Below are 14,238 nucleotides of genomic sequence, written 5' to 3'. Positions count from 1 at the left end.
AGCCCGCAGGCCACGCCCACGCCCGCCGCCGCGCCCGTCGAGAGGCCCGTCGGCGGCGGCGCGGCGCCCGTCTGGGTCGGGCCCGGGGTCCCGGACGAGGTGGCGGCGCTGGAGGAGGAGGAGGAGGAGGAGGAAGAGGCCTGGACCTGCAGCTGGAAGAGCGGCGCGCGCAGCGTGACCTCGCTGACGACGGCGGCGGCGCGGTTGTCGGTCGTGACGGGGTTCGGGAAGGTCGCGGGCAGGGTCATGGCCGGGCTGCTGACGTCGCGGGCGCTCGAGCAGCTCTTGATGGGGATCGTGCCCGAGGTGGCCGTGCTCAGGCACGTCTGGCCGTTGTCGACGGCCGGGTCGTAGCGGCAGGTGTATCCGCTGTTCAGAGATTAGCAAAAAGAAAAAAAAACCACACACAAGAGCAAGATCCATGTATCTGGGACTGCACCACACCCGGGGGTTTTGTAGGATGCGCCCGCCCTCGATCTCGAGAAGAAGAAGAAGGACTCACGTCGGACAGCACCCGTACGCCGTCTCGCCCGGCACCAGCGGGAACTGGAACATGAAGCCGCCGCCGACGCCGGCCGTCGCCGAGCAGGCCGTCGTGTAGCCGACGGGGCAGTGGAGGCCGGGCGAGTAGAACCCCCAGCCGTTGAAGGCGACGCCCGTCTCGACCGTGTCCGCGCGCGGCGGCGGCCAGCAGGCGGCGGCGTCGCGGACGCCCTGCGAGTTGTACGTGTTGACGCCGCAGCTCTGGGCGAGCCAGCCGTCGGTGCAGCTCGTGCAGCCGAGGACGGCGGTGCTGCACGACGCCGGCGGCGTGAAGGTCGTCGTGAGCGGCCCGAGGTTGACGCGCGAGGCCATGGCGGGCGAAGCTGGCGGGCGGTGCGCGCGCGACGCGGGACGTATTAGCAGGAGAGAGTGTTTGGGATTTTGGACAGTCCGGCGGCTCTCGAAACCGGCGCCTGCCTGTGTGGTGAGCTGGACCGGTTGTCGAGGGGAGGACCCTTGTCTGGATTCGTTCGTAGGCCCACGCGTAAGAAGGAGAAAGAAGTCTTTCTCAATGACTGCTCTGGTAGAATCCAAAACTTGGTTCACGTCAAAACGCGCGGCAGATCCTTCAGAGGAAACCCGCCTGGACTCTTGGAGGTAGGTTGCACGGTTGAAGAAAAAAAAGTAAGACTCCTCCTCGTGCCTCGTAGCTCCTCCCCCCCAGTGCGTTGCACAACTTGGCTGAGGCCAATATCCCCTTTCCACTCTGCATCGAAGACACACCCTAGCCATCAGAAGCTGTGCCAATGGCAGCGGCAGGGCGGGCTCAGCCATCCTCACCCTCCCGTCCAACCCATCCACCCCCGTCAGCACTTGCTGCATGTCAGACTGGCGATGTGGGACGGGAACAGGGGTTGCATCCAGGCTGGCCAGGCCTTCCCCCGGACAGTTCAATGAGTTCATCAATTGAATCTCGGAGACACTAGGCCCTATGCCCCATCAGGCAAATGAGTTGGCAGTGCTAACCGCCTAACCGCGGGCACAAGCCCATGCGCTGTGACACAAACGGCAGACCAGTGGCTCGCTTGAGCAAGGATCGCGGTCGAGGAGATGATCGGTGAGCCCTGGGCATCTGAGTGGCAGAAGGTACCCATGCAGGGTTGGATACGGATCTTGGTCAAAACAAGGAGAGAGAAATGGAAATGCAACACCAGGAGTCCGCACACGTTGGCTCTCTTCCACGAGTGAAAAGGGAATGCGAAGTACCTACAAGCAGTTGAGTGTACAAGTAGGAACGAAGTGTAAACATGCTGATCGTCGCTTTGCATCCTGCACGTGTACTTGGGTATCATGAATAACGAACGAATGGATTTGGGTATCGTACTTGTACTTGCTGAAATAATGACCCTTACGAGGTAGCAAATCATATGGATGCAGAAAAGGAGGTCCTTTTGCACACAACGAGACAAAAGGACTGGTCCCTCTCCCCAAAGCGAAAACACCCGCTCCAAGGCCCCCAAAACGGATCCCCATTCAGCCCACCCAACAGCGGCTGACCCCACTGGCCGTAGTTCGCACTACCTAACTAATCCGCCGCTATGAATCCCCGGGGATACCTACCTCCCGCACGATGCCTCCGTTCTTCCCCCAACTTTCACAACAGGTAGTACGCGCCGGCCGCAACCAAGACGGACCAGCAGACGACACCGACGACAGGCCTCGCCGGCACGGCGGCGACAGCGCCGCTCTTGCCACTGCCGCCGCCGCCCGCATCGGTCCCGTTGCCGCCGCCGCCGCCGCCCGTCGTCTGGTTCGCGCGCAGGCACGCCGTGTGCGCGTTGGCGAAGCGCAGCTGCCTGCCCGCGGCGTCGGCCTGCGCCCAGGTGATCACGACGGGCCACACGTTGCCCATCGCCCGCGCGACCTCGCCCCTGTCGTCCCTGCCGCCCGGCGCCGAGGCGTAGGCGAACAGGCCCCGCTGGGAGATCTGCCCGGCGGGGATGGCTGGGACGGTGGTGTGTGGGTTGTGGTCAGCGAGCATGCCTCACCAGGAGAGTAATAAGGGGGCGGGTAGATCAGAAGGGGAAGGAAGGTAGGTAGGTAGGTAGGTATAAAGGCTGGCACCGCTCACCAAAGGCCGTCCCGTTGCCGACGATGTGCTCCTCGCACTTGGGCGGCACCCCGGGCGTGCTGCACGTCCCGTCGGCGGCGATGCCCCGCGACTCGGCCTGCACCTGCAGCTGCTTCAGGCAGTCGCTCGGCAGGAGCTGCGCGCAGGTGCCGTCGTCGTCGTCGCCGGCCTGCTTCTTGCTCGCGTCCGCCGCCGCCGCCGCTAGCCCTAGGTACACCGTCGCGCACAGCCGCCACGACGCGCCCATGTCGACGGCGGGGGAGTGGCCGAGCGAGACGGTCGTCACGCGCGCGTATTTGCCCTTGTCGGCGTCGCTGGCCCGCGGCACGTCGCGCAGCGGCACGTTGGCGTAGACGTCGATGCCCAGCCGCCAGCTGTCGTCCTGCAGGTCGCTGCCGCTGGCGTTGCCGTCCGTCGAGGGCGCGTCGACCCGGTAGCCCGGCACGGGGTAGCTGGCGGCGGAGACCTCGGAGGCGGGGGAGGAGGACAGCGCCTGCCGGAACTTGTCCTCCGGGATGCCGTAGGGCCCCGCGCCGTTGGCGGGCGGGTCGCCCGTCACCAGGCTCTGGCCGCTGGCGAGCAGCGGCAGGACGAGGGAGAGGAGGCCCTGTTGTTGGCGTCGCATCGTGATCAATGTGAATTGTGTCTTTTGCCGTCGTGCGAATGTCTCCCGCAATGTGTAATAATCAAAGACCAGAGACGGCATGACTCTCGTGCTCTCCAGAACCTGAAACTTGCCCTCTTATTAAAATCTCCTATTATATATATGATCCGACATGAGATTGGCCAGCGCGGGCAACGTCATTGCTCTGATCCCACGACCATGCGATGGCCGCTTCCCCGCAGACGCACACAGACGGGTCCCACAAATGGACAGCAGACAGTGTACAGTATGCTATGCCGATGGGCAGCTCCGAGACGGTTGGACTTCTGGGGGTTCCCGTGGCAGGTCAGCAAGTCACGGCCGTGCATACAGGCTGTCTGACAGAAAGGTGTGGTGGGCAGAGCATTAACAGCTTCTATTTTCGGTCCCGATTGGCAGTACGCATCCTTGCAATTTACATAACGGGTTGCACCCCGAGGATAGCCTACGGCATCCGCGCCGCAGACATGACCTGTTTCCTTCTAGAACGGGGCGATCGGGGATGTTTGTGAACAAGGAAGATCGACTCACTTGGCCGTGAACGATGTGCGCCAATGACGATGGCCTGAAGGGGAGAAACGTGGTCTCAAGTCTGCTCTCGTCGTTGTGTTTGTCACTCATGCAGGCCCAACCAGCGTGAGGGATCGTCCCTCGATCTCCACAAGGACCCGGCAGATCACTGCTGAAATCCGATGAGAAATCCTCCATTTCATGTTTTATCATTAAAGAAAAGAAAGAATACCAGAACAGCTTTCCCGCAGGGTAGATAGCCTGCCTTATGCCAAACGGGGAAAAAAAAGTCTATAGGTTTTTGATCCCAACATCAACTCGCAATGCCGCTCTAAATTATCCTAAACCCCGTCATAAAGCCAATCGTCGCATCTATCAATCAATTCATCATCTGTCGTCTGAGACTCCTCCAACACCCACAACAACGGTCCCGAAAGGGACAAGATCCCAAAACCTCACCAGTTCTGGATATACGCCCCGTTGCCTCGCATGATGTACACCTCGCCGATGAGCACGACGCAGCCGATGATCATGGAGACGGCGATGATGGGCAGGTTGACGCGCGCAAAGTCGAGCGCCTTGACGTGGATGTGCTTGCGCGCGAGGATGTCGCGCCACAGCAGGCCCGCCAGCGAGGCGCTGAACGCCGTGCTGAAGGCGCCGTAGTTGACCCCGATCGCCATGCTGTACACCGTCGCCCAGAAGTCGCGGTCCGAGATGGGCACGCCGCTCTTGTGGTGGATCGTCGCCCACGCCTGGATCACGCGGGACAGCAGGATGGTGGTGCCGATGTTGGTGCCCGCAAACTAGATGGGGAGTCAGTTACTTTCGCCACACTCACCCCAGGGCTTGTAGAAGATTGCCCCCCTCCTCCCCCCGTCACGACGAAGAGAGAGAGAGAGGGAGAGAGAGGGAAAAAAACTTACGTTGCACAAGATGGTGGACAGAAAGGCCATACCACTAATAGCGCCAATCGTGCCCGTCTTGTTCACCCAGTGATCCCACCCGTAGGCAAACACCGGGACCCATCCTTTGCTGCCCAGGGCCTCGACGAGGACAAACATGCAAAAGGCGAACGGTATCAGCGCAAAGGGCAGATGCATGAGCACCGCGCTGACGGTCGGGAAGGTCTCCTGCGCCCACCGGAGCCGGTCCTCGCAGATCGTCGTCAAAGTCGTCGGTCCGCGGGCGGCGCGTTGCGCCTCGAGGTAGCGCTGCACGCGCACTTCTAGCTCGGCGGCCTCGTCCACCTTCTCCGTCTCGATGCTGGTGGCAGGCTCCAAGACGCCCGGGGATGAATTGTTCGATGGCATATCGTCTCTCTTCTCGCTGTGGCCAGCAGGGGCGATCTCTTCGCTCGTCTGGCTCCGCTGCGACTCAGTCTCATTGGCGTTGATGGTCTTTGACGCCTCCACCTCCTCCTGCTGAGAAGGCGACTCGGCCAGGTCTCTGGAAGTAGACTCCTGTCGCCGCCTTTCTTGGTCCTCGGCCTCGATTGCTCGGATCGCCCGCGCGCGCTCAATCTCCTCGCGGCCTTTCCGTGCGATGCTACGCGTTTCCTTGCGGTGGAGCCACCCAAAGGTCATGTCCCAGCAGAACATGACGAAGGCCGCCGGAAGGGTGACCCAGTACACCTGGTGTTCACCTGTCCCCTGGCTGGCTGCGTTGAGCGCAAGCACAGTAATCAGGGTTGCTGCCATGATGATCCCGCCAAAGGCTGCGCCACCCTTGTCCAGGAAAGGGTTCATGATCTCTTCGAGCGACAGAAGCTTTCCCTGTTCCGTATTGGCCGGATCGTCCTCTTCTTCCTCGGCAAGACCTCTTGCGTTCGGAATGTTGGGGTTGACGGGCTTTCTGCTGCTCGCAGCTGGATCCAGCTCATGCATCTTGATGGACATGGGAATGAGCGATTCGTTCGCAAAGACGATGTATAGAAGAAAGGGGAATAGTAGAATTGCCGTGACCACGACCGGGACGATCATGTTGGCTGTGTATGTGATGAACTTGATGTCGAAAGCCCCGGCCAGGACCAGGTTGGTCGGGTTGGAAGAGACCAGGATGGCCGAGGCAATGTTGGCGATGGCAAATTGCGTAAAGATCCAGGCTCTTGGGTGAATAATGTTGCTCGAGACACGGGTCATGTAAGCAAGGAAGGCCGTCCCGGAGAGGATGATGGGATCGTTCCCGATGAAGCTCCCGAGAGCGAAGAAGAACGTGTAGAGGTAGAAGAAAAGACGATCGCCCCTCTTGCCTCCCCATTGCAGAACCTTAAAGGCCAGGTAGCGAATGAGCCCAGAGGCGTCAATGGATATGGCGATGTAGGCCAGGGTGATGAAGAAGACCATGATGTCTATGGGGTGGATGTTGTTGGCACCGACGGTGCCATTGTAGACTTCTTGGCGCGCGATGGCCCCGATAGCCAGCAGGAAAAGATCTGCTATCAAGGGCGCCGTGAGAAAGTTGACGGGGAAATGCAAGCGCGTGAACACGCTCTTCTTTGCCAAAGGCTCAGAGCCGGCATCTTGCTGATCCACATCATGTCTCTCTGGCGAGATGATGCGCATGCTCCTCAGGGCTCCAAGAAAGCCCTCTACCAAGAATGTCGGGACCCATACTGGGATGTGAAAAGGAAAGAGAACGATGATATCTGCTCTGGTCAGTCACAGGCACGTGCCTGGCGTCTCGACAGGCTCACTCACTCGTTATTACAAAAACAACAAGGGTGATGATGGACTTCCAGTCGCCCTGCTTGATGCGTTCGGTGCTCACGTCAACCTCTGTGAGTGCCATGGTTGATGCCCGTTGTCAACCAAACCACAGCGCGCGTGGTGAGTGAGATGCGCCTCAAACCTGCTTGTCCATTGAGCTGTCGCAAAGAGGAAATTCGGGCTCGCAGCCAGTTGTCGCGCACACACAAAGACGTGTCGAAGAGGGTTATATCATCCCCGAGACAAGAGCGCCCGGTACGCGCAATCCGTTCGTGTGCAAGCCGTCTTGACTTCAATTGATGGTGACGTTGAATTGTCTTGGTATCGACAAGTCGGGCGGGTCAATCCTGGGCTCCTCAGTTTTTTTCCTGGACCAGGGGGGAAGAACAGGCGGGCGGGGGTGGATTTTAGCCTCGTTTGGTTTTTGCTCAGTTGCCCCCCTCCCCCCCAAGCCTCCCTCGCCCGCACTAAAGGCCCAGGGCGTCGTCACTGAAAGAGCTTGGTAAACTTGGCGTCCTAGGCCGCTCTGGGCGGGGCGTGAATGGCGCAGTGAGCGCTGGAGACGGCACCACGTGCTAGCGTCCAGGGTGGCGCGGACCCGTACAGAGCCCCTACAGCACCGTCTCGGCGCCCCGAGCTGGGTCTTGGAATTTCTTGGAAGTCTACTCGGGTCGATTGTCGTCTCAACTTCAATCGGCCTTGCTTGCTCGATATGTCTCGGAACCCGTTCATGGACGATCTGCACCCGCGTTGCCAGAGACCCATCCGTTAGCTCTGATACTGGCTGCGAACGAGTTTAATTAACAGCACCGGTTGCCGAGGAGCAGGTACTTTCGCTGCTTGGATGCCGGATCGAGTCAAGTGAACGAGGCTATGCAAAATGCAGGAAAAAAACGATCGACTCGGGCCTCACTCCGGCCTAACCCAAAGCAAGACTCGGTCACGGGTACACTACGCCGCATGAGAAACACTGCAATGCAGCCGCATCGACACGGCATTTGATAGGGCGTGTGAGCTGGCGGCTGTGGCCGAAAGGGAAGCTTGCTGACAGCCCGTGACGACACCACCACCACAAGCAGGACAACGTTCCCGCCGCCCACACTCTCTCCATCGTCAGCCCTGCGCTACCGGAAAGGCGGGCGATCTTAACCCCTGCGGCTGAGTCTCTGTCACGAGAATGAATGCCGTTTGGTTGCTCATTCATGATCAATTCTGCACTTCTACAACATAGGCAATTTTGAACTCGTTCTTCTTTCTGTATCTCGATATTGTAGACTCGCACGCACCGCGCGCGGATGGCCAGCCAAGACAGCACTCATCGAACCTCGTCTTCCAAGGCCAAGCAATACGGACATTTGTGTGTATTGAGGCTTTAACGACGTAGTCGCCGCCAACCCGTTGCAGCTCGGGACACAAACCACCACATGCCCGCGCTATTAACGCACGCAACCGAACTGCTGCAAACCTTTGTCGACCGAGACACCGTTGCCAACGCCTCCGTGAACGGGACTGGCGATGCGCCGCCACTGCAGGTGGTGTGCGCCTGGCCTGTGTCGGGCCAGTACGGGCCAGGCTCGCGTGTCCTGTAAGTCCAACTCCTCCAGTTGCCCCCTTGTCTTTGCACGATCCATTGTGGCGACGTTCGGCTCTCGCTGATCTCCTCGCTCCCCAACCAAGCTATTACGTGCTCGTGGCGACGTGCGTCCTCGCGCGCAAGGCAGAATGGCTGCGCAGTGCCTGCCTGGCCGCCGCGCTAGTCCTCCCGGCCGTCGCCGCCATCCACGGCATCGTCCTCGCCGCCATCCACGTCGACGGCGCCGTCGACATGGACATCTACGGCGCCTTCCAGGTGTGCGCCATCGCCACCCTGGCGGGCCCCGTGACTGCCAGGCTCTCCCGGACGTATTTCTTCAACCCTGGCCGCAACACCATCTTTTTGTGGTGCGTCCTCATGATTGCCGGTAAGGAGAACGCTGCTGCTGCTGCTGCCGGGAGAGAAGTTTGATCCAAGGGGGGGACTTGGCTAACGTGTGAGCTACCCGCAACGACAAAGGTCTGTTGAGCCTGACCGTCGAGTTCTACCGGGCGAACCCTGTAGGATGTCCGTTTGACAACGAGGGCAATCCAGCCCCGCGCAACCTCGACAAGTTCCCGTACGACAATATCACATGCGGCCTGGTCTGCACCCCCGAGACGGGGCCGAGGAACCCACTGCGCCGCGATGCCACCGACGACATCTATGTGATACCAGCGCCGGCGCCGCTGACGTTCGGGATGGGCACTCTGCTTGCCGCCGCCTGCTGCATCCCCGCCATCCTGTCGCTGGTCTCCATGTGGAACAAGATCGTCGAGATCAACTGGAGGGCAACTTTTGGCCAGGGGGAGGACGAGAACGACCAGATCGAAGGTACGAACGGTGCCACCGTCAAGGGCATGAAGGGCGTCAATGCCATCCTCAAGTCGTGGCTGTCGGTGATCGAGGTCCCGGTGTTCAGCGCTGCCGTGTTGGCCGTTTTGATCCTCGGGGAGCTGAATCTCTTCAGCCCACAGATGCGATTCCGAACAGAGCCCATACAGAGCATCGGTAAGTCAAGGACACGCCGTACCACAGGTATGAGGCCGCTTCTATGGACTAATCTCCGTCTTTAGGGCAATGGGGACCGATTGTAGCGACGGGTCTGATCGCGTTCGGGTCCTTGTATATGCTTCTTGCAGGCGACATGGAGACTGTCAGAAAGGGGGGCGAGATCGGTGGCAATGAAGACAGCAACACCAATGGCATTATAGTCCACCATTGCAATTGCTCTCACCACCACCACGACGAGAACGGACGGTTCTTGATCGAAATTGACCGGGATCGGGCATCCAGTGCCGGCAGAAGTATGAATGGAGAGAAGCGACACGAGTCGCCCAGCCCACCAATCACGCACCAAATCAGCCGCGGACGGTCTAGGACACCATCTGCGGCAGTCCATGCTCCCGAATCCCAAGCGGTAAACAGAAGGAGCTCCTCCAACGAGGACGAGGACGTGGTGAGGTCGATTGTCGGTGATGTCGACCAGAGATTGCGACGCCTATCGACCAACGATGTCGGGGGTCGGCGGAAGGTCGCCGAGACCCTGACGCGCCTCAGCAAGTTCTTGGAGACGGCAGGCGGCGACATGTACGACCTATCCGACTTCAAGAACAGCGAGGCGATGGACTTCCCCCTCATCCCGGGCGAGGACTACCGCAACCCGGATCTCTCGGAGATCAAGAGGGCGTACAACGCCCCGCGGGACGACAACGACGACGCGGCATCCATGCGGCCCCGGTCGCGCTCCCGAGCGCGCAGCTTCGCCAACAGCGTGTTCGATGCCGACGGCGAAACGGCCGGGCCGTCGACGCCGCGCGCCGCGCGCCACTCCGTCAGCAACAGCCGGCGAAGCCGCTCGGACACCATGAACAGCGACCGGCAGTCGCTCGACTTGCACCACACGTCCACGGCCGGGTCCAAGGGGCCCATGCCGGTGAAGCGGCGCGCCACGCTGGAGGTCCCCGGCAGTCCCCCCGCCGCGCCCAGCGACCTTCCTCCGTCGCCCACGACGCCGACCACCCCTTCGGTCGCGGTGCCGGGCAGCCAGGGCTCGCCGGCGATTGTCATCTCTGCGGATTCGGATTTCGCCTCGCCCGGACAGATGCCGGTGTTGGCTCCGCCGGCGGCTCGCATGGCGGCAGAGCCGCGGCCTCCACCTCGAGAGCAATCGCCTCCTCGGCCGAAAAGGGAAGGGTAGTGAGGGCCATGAATACAGTGGTAGAACCCTCGTGAATATGAAAAGTCGTCGATGCGTATATGGAAATCATCGACGCGCTTCATCGCTGCCGAGGATGGACCAGCAACTGGAAGTCGCCAGACGACGATTGAGTTGATGGCATATGTGGCATGGTGCCGCCATGGCTTTGGTCTTGATGGTGCTGCCCCTGCCCGTGCCCGTGCCCGTGGTCGTCATGGGCTGCCGGCCTGATGGAGAAGTGAGCCAGCATGGACTCGTGAGGGACCGACTGCGACAGCGATGTGTCTTGGTGAGAATCTTCGGGGTGGTGGATCGAAAGAGACTCTGTCGACTGTCTCCTGCCTGGTACCGAGATGCTTCTGTTGCGGCCCGGTTGAAGGTGGCAACGAAGGCTGTCGCCCTCTTTCAGGTCCTTGTCCAGGCCCTGCGCCATGATGGCAGAGAGCACTGCGGCGACGATCACCTTTCATCGTGGTGTTAGCAGTATGTTCGTCATGATAAACGGAGAGGCCATGCGGGGACTTACATCGTCACTGTTCTGGTGTTTTGATGGATGCATAGGCTGGGTGTTATGCGTAGCACTTGGAGGGTGAACCTCTGGTGTGCTGCTGTTCGTATTTGTGGGGATGTGGAAAATTCTAGATTGTTTTGGGTTGACAAGTTCAGATGAACTATTATTCTTTGGATCGGTTTGGTTTGGGATGCACAATCCGTCGACCTCTCGGGACGGTCCATGGCTCTTTTACTCTTTTGGACTCGCCCTCCGTGGCGGCCGTCCTCCGAAGGTCGTGGGATGTTTGGGCCCGCACATGCCCATAACGATTGGAGGCTACGCGCTCCGAAGCCAGACACGAGCTCGAGACGACCGGCCACGGGACTAGAGATACGGCGACGGCGCTTGGCCTCAAAGGAATGAGAAATGATCATGATTGATAATGTTCTAGAAGCAACGCAGAAATAATGGCACGATCCCCGGGTGCGGACGGTGCAGGTGGCGGCGATCTCGTGATGTTCGGTCGGGGGGTTGTGTTCGACTCGGCCCGACCACCGTAGCCAAGTCTGGTAGGTAGCTATCTCGTTACGTAGGTTGTGAGAGAAAGCCCACGAAAGACGTCATGGTCCCTCTAATTCAGGTTCCTTGTCCGAGATTACAAGTAGACAGGTGAAAGAGTGATAACAAAAAGGTCCAACTTCATGAAAGAAATCCAAGAATCAAATCTCCAGCATCGGGACCCAGCCTGGCCTGCCTGGTGCCTTTGGCGTGTAGAGCGCCCGCAATGCCGCCCAACCTCGAGCACTGCTTTCTCCCGTCAGCCAGCTCTTTGGATCTCCAGGCCCAAGCTTCAGCGCCTTTCAGAAGGGGGTCCACGTGCGCCAACGGCGGGCTCTCGTTGAAGCTTGGCATGCCGAGCTGCGAGATTCCCACGCTAGCAGGCGTTCGCACAGCGCCAAGGCCCCGGGAGCGCTAGACAGGGCGAGTGGGCTGACCCCATCTGCGCTGGATTGAGCCTTAGTTAGATGCAACCGCATACAAAACATCCAACAACAGCTCACGCTCCGCACACCCTCATCCACCTACCCACACACGGCTGGACTGCCCTTCACTCAGCCTTGACGAGATTGCTGGAGACTTGTGAGGCTTGGGAATTCTTGGCATGCACTGACTGCATGTCTGTTGTCCTTTGATATCATTGGTTCAGGTCTTCCCCATCCACGGACTACACCTCTCAGTACTTGTACATTGCAAGCTCAAACTGCGTGCCGAGACGCGGTTCTTCTTGGACATGGTGACATGAGACTCCATAGAGGGGCTCAGGATATAAGAATGCTCGATGCCGCCAAGTAGCCAAGACCTTGTCTTCGACCCTGCTTGGGTCTTGGGACGACGAGAACCGCCCACCTCCGAGCGACGATCCAAGGCCGAGCAGACGTGCAGCCGCTGCCCTCTTTCCCTCCGCTTGACGAGGGCGACTTTGAAGACTCACATGCTGGGAACCCGAGAGAGCTGAATATTCCCATGTGAACATGGCGGTCTGGGTTCTGCTCGGTAGGCCATGCGAGAGGCAGTTGCTCCTGGACGCCATGACCCGGATGGCTGGTCGAAACTCCCAGGCTGCATTCTGATATGAACAACCGGCTCTGAATCGCGGCATCATCCGTCCAAGACAACTCTTCAGAGCCAAAGGTATGACCAGTCTCGAGTGAGACCCTGCTCTTCCAATCTCATCGTGAGTGCCCTCGAGGATGCTACTGTACAAAACGTGGTAGTCATGGAAGCATTGCAGCAAGTGGAATAGGTGGAATTGCCAAGTTGGCCCACCCAATATTTGTCCACTCTTGTATCCTTTAATGCATATGGCCCGGATTTCGGCAGCCCAGGCGTGCTGTATGCACATGGCTTCCTACCGATTTCCTGCCATTACGGACTGGCCTTACGGAAATAGGATTTTCGCCCGTGTTATTCCACAACAGCGCTTATACGGAGCAGTAAAGGATGAGATTGCGGCGTGATGCCTCCAAGGCTCAGCCAAGCAAGGCCAAGGTTCTACACCTGACGGCCAAGGACCGTCCAAGAACCTACCAACGTCTCGGCGATGAGGATTATTCCAAAGAGTTTTCGTCCAATTCCTGGCTCGCTCAGCTTCACGTGTGTATAGCCGTGTATCGAGGAGATAGCATACAAAATGGGTAGAATTGACCTCGATTATGTAGAATGATGTTGGTTCTGGTTGATAGTTGTTCCTCATCAGGGACCTTCTCTTGCCTTGCTTGACTTGTACTGAAAGCAGAGACGTTGGCACCTTTCAACGCGAGACGACTGAGTCTGAATTCTCAGAAGCTATGCCGAACCACCAGTTTGACTATATTCTGGGTCTTGGCAGCATCTTTGCTGCTCTTGACGCCTGGAACATCGGTAAGGGCATTGTACCAATGGACTTTCGAGAAGAATATGCATTGACAAACTCGTGTCTAAAACAGGTGCCAACGATGTCGCCAACTCTTGGGCTACCTCGGTCGCCTCCCGGTCCGTCTCTTACCTGCAGGCCATGGTCCTCGCCACCATAATGGAGTTCGGCGGTGCCATGGGTGTCGGTGCCCGTGTCGCCGATACCATCCGGACCAAGATCGTCGACACCTCGCTCTTCGCCCAGAACCCGTCCTTGCTCATGCTCGGCATGCTCTGCGCCATCATCGCCTCGTCGTTGTATCTGACCCTTGCTACCTCCATCGGTCTCCCGGTCTCGACTACTCACTCCATCTTGGGAGGCGTCATCGGCATGGGTATCGCTTCCGTCGGCGCCGACGGTGTCCAGTGGGTGGCCAAGGGCAAGAAGGGCACCGAGCTCATCAGCTCCGGCGTCATCCAGGTCTTCCTCGCCTGGATCATCGCCCCGGGCCTGTCCGCCTGCTTCGGCGCCATCATCTTCACCATCACCAAGTACGGCGTCATGCTCCGCAAGAACCCCGTCTGGAAGGCCCTGGCCTACGTCCCCATCTACTTTGGCGTCGCCGCCTCCCTGCTCACCATGCTGCTCCTGTGGAAGGGCGGCAACTACAAGGTCACCCTCACCGACCCGGAGCTCATCGGCACCATCATCGGCACCGGCGCCGCCTTCGCCCTCTTCATCTGCGTCACCCTCATGCCCTGGCTCTACCGCGTCGTCATCAAGGACGACTGGCAGCTCCGCTGGTGGCACATCCCCCTCGGCCTGCTGCTCCTGCGCCGCGGCGACCCCCCGCCGCCCCCTGCCGACTACGACATGCCCGACTTCTACGCCGGCCACGCCACCAAGGAGGAGCTCGAGGCCCGCCGCGCGGCCGAGCGCGGCGACGTCGAGGTCGCGGGCGAGTCCGGGACCCAGGAGGCCAAGGAGAACAGCGGCGCCAACAACGCCCTGGCCGTCTCCGACTCGGGCAACAGCAACGACAGCGCCGCCGCCGCCGCCGCCGCCGCCGCCGCCGCCGCCGCCGCCGCCGCCGCCGCCGCCC

The 14,238-nt window shown here is 59.9% G+C and overlaps 7 protein-coding genes across 7 annotated transcripts; 3 read left to right on the top strand and 4 right to left on the bottom strand.

Annotated features, from left to right (window-relative positions):
- E0L32_012413 (uncharacterized protein) lies at positions 1-855 on the bottom strand (the record flags this gene model as incomplete). The annotated part of the gene is made up of 2 exons (XM_031135251.1): positions 1-369; positions 503-855. Coding segments are annotated over 2 exons (722 nt in total), but the record flags the coding sequence as incomplete, so codon positions are not given.
- Positions 856-2,113: 1,258 nt separating this feature from the next.
- Positions 2,114-2,542, top strand: E0L32_012412 (uncharacterized protein; the record flags this gene model as incomplete). The annotated part of the gene is made up of 1 exon (XM_031135250.1): positions 2,114-2,542. The coding sequence occupies one exon, from the start codon at positions 2,114-2,116 to the stop codon at positions 2,540-2,542; it is 429 nt and encodes a 142-aa protein (XP_030998314.1).
- Positions 2,543-2,558: 16 nt separating this feature from the next.
- Positions 2,559-3,239, bottom strand: E0L32_012411 (uncharacterized protein; the record flags this gene model as incomplete). The annotated part of the gene is made up of 1 exon (XM_031135249.1): positions 2,559-3,239. The coding sequence occupies one exon, from the start codon at positions 3,237-3,239 to the stop codon at positions 2,559-2,561; it is 681 nt and encodes a 226-aa protein (XP_030998313.1).
- Positions 3,240-4,222: 983 nt separating this feature from the next.
- E0L32_012410 (uncharacterized protein) lies at positions 4,223-6,557 on the bottom strand (the record flags this gene model as incomplete). The annotated part of the gene is made up of 3 exons (XM_031135248.1): positions 4,223-4,573; positions 4,694-6,414; positions 6,467-6,557. The coding sequence occupies 3 exons, from the start codon at positions 6,555-6,557 to the stop codon at positions 4,223-4,225; spliced, it is 2,163 nt and encodes a 720-aa protein (XP_030998312.1).
- Positions 6,558-7,899: 1,342 nt separating this feature from the next.
- On the top strand, positions 7,900-10,248 carry E0L32_012409 (uncharacterized protein; the record flags this gene model as incomplete). The annotated part of the gene is made up of 4 exons (XM_031135247.1): positions 7,900-8,060; positions 8,153-8,436; positions 8,529-9,059; positions 9,125-10,248. 4 exons carry the CDS (start codon positions 7,900-7,902, stop codon positions 10,246-10,248), a joined length of 2,100 nt encoding a protein of 699 aa, XP_030998311.1.
- A 79-nt stretch (positions 10,249-10,327) lies between these two features.
- E0L32_012408 (uncharacterized protein) lies at positions 10,328-11,175 on the bottom strand (the record flags this gene model as incomplete). Its single annotated transcript, XM_031135245.1, has 3 exons — positions 10,328-10,711; positions 10,775-10,886; positions 10,967-11,175. The coding sequence occupies 3 exons, from the start codon at positions 11,173-11,175 to the stop codon at positions 10,328-10,330; spliced, it is 705 nt and encodes a 234-aa protein (XP_030998310.1).
- A 1,567-nt stretch (positions 11,176-12,742) lies between these two features.
- On the top strand, positions 12,743-14,238 carry E0L32_012407 (uncharacterized protein; the record flags this gene model as incomplete). The annotated part of the gene is made up of 3 exons (XM_031135244.1): positions 12,743-12,895; positions 12,985-13,162; positions 13,228-14,238. Coding segments are annotated over 3 exons (1,342 nt in total), but the record flags the coding sequence as incomplete, so codon positions are not given.

The sequence above is a fragment of the Thyridium curvatum genome (genome assembly GCF_004353045.1).
Source record: "Thyridium curvatum strain D216 chromosome Unknown NODE_172_length_14238_cov_93.777762, whole genome shotgun sequence".
NCBI lineage: Eukaryota > Fungi > Ascomycota > Sordariomycetes > Thyridiales > Thyridiaceae > Thyridium > Thyridium curvatum.
The sequence above is the reverse complement of the archived record's forward strand: the minus strand, read 5'-3'. Positions and strand labels throughout refer to the sequence as shown.